Below are 9,251 nucleotides of genomic sequence, written 5' to 3'. Positions count from 1 at the left end.
AGAATTTTAACTTGTTCATATTTTTATAGATAATTTCACATATATATGCATCTGCTTTAATACCACAAATTTATTTCCGGTAGTATGCTATGTATTAAGCTGAGTTCTTTTTACTATTGTTTGTGTAGGTAATATGCAACAAGATATGTGCTTACATTGCTAGTAAAAAGCTCAGCAAACACGTGCCGAAAAACGGGGAAGATGACTTATCACGATTTTCTTTGGACGTATGAATTGTGAGTCAAATAGTCCAAGATGATGCTTATGTTAGGCGATTCTCTTCTTCTAAGGCACAGTTCGAATCCAGTATGATTCTCTTTGTTCATGTTATAATATTCTTTGTTTATATCCAGCCCCGGGACTAAATAAACCGTTTGTTCCGTAATATTACTCATGCTAAAATAGCATATCATGAAATGATTCAGTTTTATTTACTATACAAGCGTACAGTTGTTTCGGTCTATTACTAATATTTTTATGCAAGGTTCTTTGTATATATTTTTTAGTATTCTTAAATCAGTGGGGCATTATATATAAAGACAGATAAAGAGAGACAGAGACAGATGAAAAAAGAAACAAATCAATATATATGTTCATCAACGTTTCGTCTTTATTTCTAGACTTCCTCGTGAATCATCTCGAGGAAGTCTTAAAATAAAATTGATTAGCATATACCATGGTTTGTTCCTTTTTCATCTCTCCACCTCGTTGGAATATTATTTTCTTTAATCTCATATATATATATATATATATATATATATATATATATATATATATATATATATATATGTGTGTGTGTGTGTTATTCTATAGATCAACAAACCTGTTTCATGGGCAATTTATTTTTCACTCTTCTCCGATCGACACACGTTAAAGGGTTTTCTTGAAGATGCTGCATATTTTGATGTCGTTGCTTCATCCCAACTTTCTTTCGAATATGATTCAATTTTTTTCAGAAATCGTGAAAATATTGTTAAATAGTGATAAACTCTTGCTTTAACATTTCTCCAGCCTGCATCGTTATTACTTGATAAACACGTTATGTATACGAAACATAGACTTTTACAGCCAAATTTGGATTGTCATTTCCATAAAAAATATAAACGTTTATCATAATCTATTAAATGAAACGGAGGGCTTCATTGAATAAATCTATTATCGTAACCAATTTTAAATGTCTTCACAGAAAACACTTTTTACTATTTGTAACTGTTAGTTTTATTATGTTTCGCCAGAATTTAATCGCTACTAATATAAAAAAAAAAATGTCTAATTTTATTATGTAAAATTATCTTCCTGCTTTTCCTTTTTTTTTTAGAAAATATAAAACATCTTTCTTCATCTGGTGCAAATATAATCTGTCTTTCATGGTTATTGCTTCCACGGAGTAAATTTCACGGGTCCTTTCGGGCGGATGTCTGTCGGTTCAGCAAAGGCATGTCTGAAAGATAAAAACGTAAAATGTGTAGGCATAAATTTAAAATAAATATAAGCATTTTCAAATCTTTACAAAGAAAACGCTATTCTGACTCCTCTTGGGTTCGTAAACTTAAAGGTAGCAAACGTGTTTAGGATATCATTGCTACATCATTATTAGGGTGAAACCAAAGGTAAAACCGATTAATTCACTTCAATTACCTTTACAAGGAAAGTACGCCTAATTTCGAATGTAAAGAAAAATAAAACCTAAGGACTAAAACTTAAAATATGAGTCATTGTTTTTATATGGTCACAATCAACTTACCTTCTTAGGGTACATCTTACACTTAAAATTTTCTTTTTTTAATTTTCTTGATTAATATTATCTTTTATCTTTTTTTAAAAAAAATTATTTTTATTTTTTATTATTTTCATATATTTATTGTTTCTTTCATGTTCGTCTGTCTTTTGTCCCTCCCCTAATATTTTTTTTCCATTTCTAATCTGAACTTTTTAAAGTCGGTGTTGCCTTTTTACTCTTAAGTTTGTATAATACCGGCTTTTTATCTTCTTCTGACGAGAAGCATTTAGCTTCGAAATACCATGGTCTAAACAGGTTTCTCCCTTATTTCCCTTTCTGTAACCCTTATTGATTTCAAAATGTAATAAAGTTTCTATGTAACTTTAATCTTCATCCTTTTAACTTATTCTATTTTTGCTCCTCTTAATCGGGTAGAGCTTTTTATCCTAATAGGTTTGTCTTAATTCTATTACACACTCTCTCTCTCTCTCTCTCTCTATATATATATATATATATATATATATATATATATATATATATATACTTTTGAAATAAACCTTTTATGTAATTTATGGGTGTGGATTGTTCTTTTTCGTCAATCATGATGTGATAGAAATCTTAGTGTCGTCTGTAGTGGGGATTGAACCATCAACCTCTAGAAAACTGGCACTGAGAACTGATTGTTGCTTAATACCTTTATTCGTGTATCACGTCTCCACGTGTTTTTATATGTGAAAAATTACCGGAAATCTACGAAATCACTACGGAAGTTCTTCATTTGACGTGATGGGAGGCAACCAAGAAAAGCAAAAAAAAATCTGTTAAGAGTTTGTCTCATGGGAAGAGGCTAATTCGTTAAGATGAATGATGAAATGTCTTTTAGCGCGATTCATTTGCAGACAGACGCTTCACGCCGCCGCTGACGACGCCTGTACTTGCTTGGCAATCAAACGAGTTGAGATGATTTTAGACGCGACTTTGCGTCTCGATAATGTTATATAATAGACAAAGCATAAGGTAAGGAGAAAGAAATAAACCTGGGCAGGATGGACCTTAAGACTGATTGTTTTACTATCATTTATTGAACTTTAAACTAAGTTGTTGTTAGTGAGGAAAGATTGTCTGACAGGGGGTTATTGGAGAGTGAGGAGTGATTTCCTTGTGAAGATAATTGGAATGAGAGTGAAGAAAGATTGCCAGAGAGGCGGTTATTGACGAGATATGCTAATTCCCTTGTGAAAATAATTGAAGTGAAGTTGTCGGCGAAGACATCATCGTGTGAAACGATATCTTAGGACGGTGCTGCCCGTATGGAAGTTATCATTTGTGAAGATATTAAAAACGGGACGTCACCCTGAAGAAGTTATCATTTGTAATGATAGTTGAAATATGACTGCAACTGCGCTGCTGGTTGTTTTTAAGAAGATGGAAACGATGGCACTGCTGTGTGGAAATTATCGTGTGAGTTGTCGAGAACCCTTGACCTAGCGGCTAGGGTCAAATTGGTAGTTCCCTTATAGGAGTTGTGGTGCTTACTGACAAGGGTTCGTTTGATAACGTTGCTGCTACTCCGAGTCTCAACTTGCGCTCTGCCTTATATTAGAAACTTTGGCAGGTACCCAGCTCCCACGGCGACTGTATTCTGATTGGTTGAAGTTAGGTCAAAACAAGGAATAAAAATCTAGGTTTCTAACCAATCAGAATTTATTTTTGCACAAATCATTTTTCTGCTCCTGCTAATTTTTGTTGTCGCTCCTACTCCTAATTTTGTTTTGATAACTTTGAAAGGGTTCCATCAATTGTATCTAATGTCAAGTTAGGATAAAACTTAATAAAACGGAACGATGTATTTAACAATTAGGAGCTTTGTCCGTCCGTGGGTCGAGCTGCAGTTAAACATGATACTTTTCGCTTTAAACGCGCAGCATGGATGGACGCATTTTGAGGATCTTGGTTCTTGTTATTTTTTGTAATATTTTCGCACCTCACTGTGTACTTCCTCTGCTCTGCTTTCTCTCTATCTTCTACCCCCTCCCCACTTCTAATTCCTCTCTTCTCTTCATTTCTATCGTCTCTTTCTTTACTCTTTTACCATCTCTTCCTTCCCTCATTCTCTTTCTTCTTGTTCTCTCCCCTTCCTTTACCTACCTCTTACTCTCCTCTTTACCGCTTTCTACTCTTACTTTCTGTTCCTTTTCTCACTCCCATTTTATCTCCTTCCTACTTTTTAAAGTATTTCTCCCTCTCCCCTTTACAGTCTTCTCTTTTCCTTTGCCCTTCCCCATCTAATACATTTCCCCTCTTTGTCATCTCCCTCTCTCTGTCTTCCCTTACACGTCTTCTCGATTTTAGCTTCCTCCTACTCTCTTTCTCTTTCGATTTCCATCTCTTTCTCCTCCTACCTTTCTTTTTCTCTTTTCTCTCCCTATCTTTATCTAACTCTTCAGTCTCTTTTATATTCCCCCTTCTCTTAGACATGCGTTTTCTTTTTCAGACTCTTTAACATTTCTTCAAGGATTAATTATATTTTCTTTCCAAATTGTTGCTTTCTAAGAGGCACAACTTATTTTCAAATTGTTAGCTTTTTTTTTCAGTCTATTAAGTTGATAAACAAATAAAAATCCGATGACAACTTTTTCCATTTGGGCCTCTTAGCAGCCCTTCTTCCGGATGAAAACGAATTAAAAAGTTTTCCACGTGTCTGAATACCCTAAATATCAAATTTAATCTGTAGATAAAAATTCGTTGAGTATATAGGTTGAGAACTGTCCTCACACACATTTTCACTTTTATAGATATAATAGATTTAACATAGCGTAGTGAATACATCATCAAAACATTACGATTCACTGATGTATTTAACGGACTGCATCATGATGATGGTACTAATTATGACAACGGATTTTATACTCCTCAAAATCTGTGCACTTATGCATCGAACTTTTAAAATGTGTTTTAAAATGGAATACGTTCTAAGAATCAGCCTAATGGACTGCAGATGAAGTTTATCAGACACTGAAAATAAATCTTTTGGGTTTTTTGGGTTTTTTTCAACTGATAATCTTCCTGAATTCGTACCAACGATTCGAATGCATACGCATACGTCTGGTTTATCCCTCTTAGACAGGATCTACAAAGAGTCTCTGTGCCTGTTTTACAAGTATTTTAATTGAATGTACTCTGGTGAAATAATAACGTTTGGAGCGTGTTATATATTCAGAATTTACTTTTACGGCCAGTAAACACTGCTAAACAGACAGGAGATTCCAAAATCAAGAAAAGCTGACGCTAAAATGTTTCTCGCGTAAAATGTGAATTTTTTTCACGCGTTTTAACAACCTTTTATCAGACTTGTCAATGCCGATGGGTAGGGCAAAATCCAAACATTGTTTGTTTTGTTTTTCCCAAGTAAAATAACATCGTCTTTTTATGTTATATCCTTTTTTATGTTATATAGTTTATGTTTATATATAGATTTCAATTTTTTTTTTTAGTTTGAAAACAAGAAATATTCCTTATTTAATACCGTCAATGTAAGATGAAGTTCAATATGTTTTAAGGAGTCGTTTTTTTTAATTGGAAATTCGGGTTAAAGTTTCCGATTCCGATACCCTAAAAGGTTCCGATTTTTCCGATTCTCAATTATTATCCCGATTAATCGTCCACACACACACACACACACATATATATATATATATATATATATATATATATATATATATATATATATATATATATTGTGAGAACTTAGAATTGTTAAACTTGCCGAGGAAGGGGAAGTAAGACACTTTCGTGTGTGGAGAACGTTGGACCGTTTTTCTGTAATAGTAAAATAAAGAAACTAGTGCCCCTATTGTATGCGTTATATAGACACGCTAGTCTCGTTAATTCTCGCTGAACGAGAGGTTGGGTGTATAAAATATGTTACATGTGGTCTTTTGTTTGTAGTTACTTTTTGGGTTTTAGACAAAAGATACGTGTGTTTACATTACCAGCTTGTTTCTTACATAAAAAGATTGCTTGTTACTGACATCATTTCGTTACAAGCTTTAACGTCTTTCGTCCCATCTAACTAGTCGGTAAGATTATTCTGACAATATATATATATATATATATATATATATATATAAAGTGGGAATGTGTGTGAGGGCAGTTGTCAACCTATATACTCAACGAATTTTTTATCTACAGACTGATATTTGGTATATAGGATATTCAGACATGTGGAAAACTTTTTAATGTGTTTTCAATAAGAAAAAGGTCAAAACTGAAAAATTAGTACTTGGGAGTCATCGGATTTTTATCTGTTAATTGTTTGACGAGTTTTGAAAACACTTTTTAATGACCATTGCAAGCTGGTCTAATGGTTTTCGTACTTGACTCACAGTTTTTGACTTCGATTTCAGCTCGAGTATTTTCTTACTAACAAGAAGTGAACTATTTAGAAGAAAAAAAAAGCATAATACTCGCATGCACATGTCTCGGTTTCTTTCCGTTCTTTTTTTACTTCATTTTTTAAGGAATTTAACGTAACGTTTAATACCGGACAACGCCGGGTACATCTGCTAGTATATTTAGAAACAATGTTGAAAATACCACACTTTTTAAAATAAATCATGGGAAAGGTGCATAAACACAACTTTAAAGCTGACCGACAAACGAGCCAATGATTGTCAGCTAAAAATCTGGAAAATAAACAAAGTGTTGTTTGACGATCTTGGGGAAATTCAAATGCGCATAACGTTTTGCGCAATCAAAATCGCCTTATTGTCTGCTCTCAGCGAACGCTTCTTCCAGGAGTAATTTAGGAACATTCCGCTTCACGAAAGCCGGCATACGCCCATATCGATGCCGATTTGTGTGGCATAAATCTTAGCTGAGAGACGTGCTTGCTTTCCTGCCTGTGTAACTTTTTGTTGCTTTTAGACGATTATATTACCGAGGAACGTAACATTGTGTTTAACGGCCTCCTACCTATGAATGTTATCGTAAATATATGTGTACTAGACTTTTTAGCTCATTAAAAACTGGCAAAAGTTATAACTCGTTCACTTAGAATAAGTGCTCTTTGCTAAACTTCTAGAGTAAATGTGGTATTGTGGTTATTAATCTCTATCGATTCCTAACTGTACATTGAACGGATAAATAATAGTTTGCTACACCTTATAACAAAGCTCCATACAAAATTACAGGAAGATCGACTGAGGAGATTTCGAGAAAAAGTGAAACTGACAGTCAAAGAGAAATCGTTAATCCAGAATAAAACATTCCTTTAGACTTACGTTAAATTGGATTGAAAACTATTGCGTGAGTATATAGATAAATTCAAATGTTATCATGATTTTGTTATTGTTTTGATGTTGCTGCTATTAAAGCAACTTTTTCAATCTTATATACTAAGAATCATGAACGGTCAAAGTTTCAGTTGCGCAAGTGCTTTTAGTTTTTTAAGGGCAGATGACAGTATCGCTAACAGATCTGATGAATTCTTTCAAATTACTGGTGAAAAGAATTCATATTCACTTCATCGTTGACAATAGATGCCAATCGGCATCAAGTTATCCCATATAAATGTCGAATATACTGTGAAATACATCAAACTAAATAACAGATGTTCTTAAGGTTAAGATTCGCGATTTAAATCAACGCGTTTAATCATGAAAATACTAGTTGAAACTTAACAGATTGGCTGACGAAGAAAGCGCCTTAGAGAGAGACTTAAACATTCTATAAAATAATAAACTAGAAAAGTTCTCGACTACAACATCGAGGTTTAGAAGTTCATTTTTGGCGCCTTGTCAATGAAATAGATCACACCATCCGTTCCGTTTATCTTCTCCAAACTAAATTTCAAAAAGTGAACAAAAAATAATAATTTCATATTTACTTTAAAAGAGTTAGTTGCAAAAAGTTTCCAGCACTTTTGATAAGTTGATGAGCTTGCATATGCGTCAGCTGGCCGGTATTACTACCTCCGATGCCAAGAATGGCATCGCCGGGATGCAATTGACCTGCGGCAGGAGTGTTTGGTGCTACCTGCAAAAAAAAGGCAAGAATTAAGTATCTACATCAATAAGAAAATAATTACACTTATTACTGAATTCAATAAATTACCGTTAAAGTTAAATAGAGTAGAATAATTGACTAGTAGAATAATGACCCCCTTTCCGGCCATTATGGCGATCGAAATGCAGATGAATGTTCCTCTCAGCTTGTGTCTTGTACATTGCAGTAGCATGCAGTATAATACATCTGATCGTGACTTATGACGATCTTATGCGCAAGATTGAATAGCCTTATCTCCTCTCTATACACAAACTTTTATATATTCTTTAATATTATGATGAATACCGAAATTATTCTATATTATAGGATATAATTAATTCATTTTATATTATTAGGTGCAGTTAGATCATTGTGTATTATGGGATGTAATTAGGTCATTTTATATTATGGTGTGTACTTATATTATTTAGTAGGATTTATGTAGTTTAATCATTTAATAGTATGGTATGTAGTTAGATTATTTAATATAGTGATATGTAGTAAGATGATTTAATATCGTGATATGTGGTAAGATTATTTAATACTTTAGTATGTAGTAAAGGTTTTAATAGTATGTAGTTAAATATTTTAATATTATAGTATGTAGTTAGATTATGTATTAGTATGGTATGTACTTAGATCATATCATATTGTGATACATAGATCATTTAATATTGTGAAATGTATTTAGATTATTTAATAGTATAGTATGTAGTTAGATCATTTACTAGTATGGTATGTAGTTTGATCATTTATGTTGTGACCTTGGAGGCCGATAATAAGACAAAGTGCTATGATTAACAAAAATACGCTATAAAAGTACGCATTATGATTTTGAGTGTTATCGCAATATTTACTTCATTGTAACTACAGAAAGATGTCGGGATGTGCATAGAATAAAGCCAGGAAACCTAAATGACGAACACTCTAACCTTTTAAATATTACCAGGGCAATCCCCGGTTGGAACGTCTCGGGAAGTAAGCCATAAGCAATAAACTTACTCTATCCCAAAGAGAAGAGGACCGATCCTGGAGGATAGACGGCCTAGGACTACCACAACGAATGGTTCAGCCTGCTAGATGAATGGTCACTGAAATGGTCCCGTTTCTCCTGAACTGGTTGTCGAGATCGAAACTTCGACTAGCAACTGTCTGCGACCAACGCCAAAAAAATACCCCAAAACGCTGTTATTTACTTCCTTTCTACTGCAGTAAGATATGGCATAAGGTTAGACAGTGAGAAATTCAAACCATCGCCACTAAAGAGGGATCATTCTTGTCTTTGGAAAATTGCCGGGAAACCCAGTCAACTTTCCTAGGTCAGAGCACCTCAGTCAATAAGCGATAAAATTACTTCACCCGAAAGACGAGAGGCAATACCAAAAAGCGTTGACCTCTTACGTCTATTAGAACGATACCTCAGCCCGCCAGATAAAAAGCCACCAAAAGGATACAGTTTCTACCGGATTAATTGTTGAGGTCTTAT

At 33.8% G+C, this 9,251-nt stretch overlaps 1 protein-coding gene across 1 annotated transcript in view; it reads right to left on the bottom strand.

Annotated features, from left to right (window-relative positions):
- Positions 1–788: 788 nt before the first annotated feature.
- Positions 789–9,251, bottom strand: part of LOC145277029 (PDZ and LIM domain protein 3-like) — a 163,871-nt gene continuing 155,408 nt past the window's right edge. The window contains exons 2-3 of the mRNA XM_080128633.1: positions 7,608–7,756; positions 789–1,441 (exon numbers count right to left, since the gene is read on the bottom strand). Coding sequence (XP_079984759.1) covers positions 1,372–1,441; positions 7,608–7,756 — 219 coding nt within the window. The 3' untranslated portion in view covers positions 789–1,371. The remainder of the gene's footprint in view (positions 1,442–7,607; positions 7,757–9,251) is intronic.

This window comes from Euprymna scolopes, chromosome 5 (genome assembly GCF_053919585.1).
Source record: "Euprymna scolopes isolate OS-2025 chromosome 5, ASM5391958v1, whole genome shotgun sequence".
NCBI classification, from domain to species: Eukaryota; Metazoa; Mollusca; class Cephalopoda; order Sepiida; family Sepiolidae; genus Euprymna; species Euprymna scolopes.
Note: the sequence above shows the minus strand (reverse complement) of the source record. Positions and strands in the feature narration are given on the sequence as shown.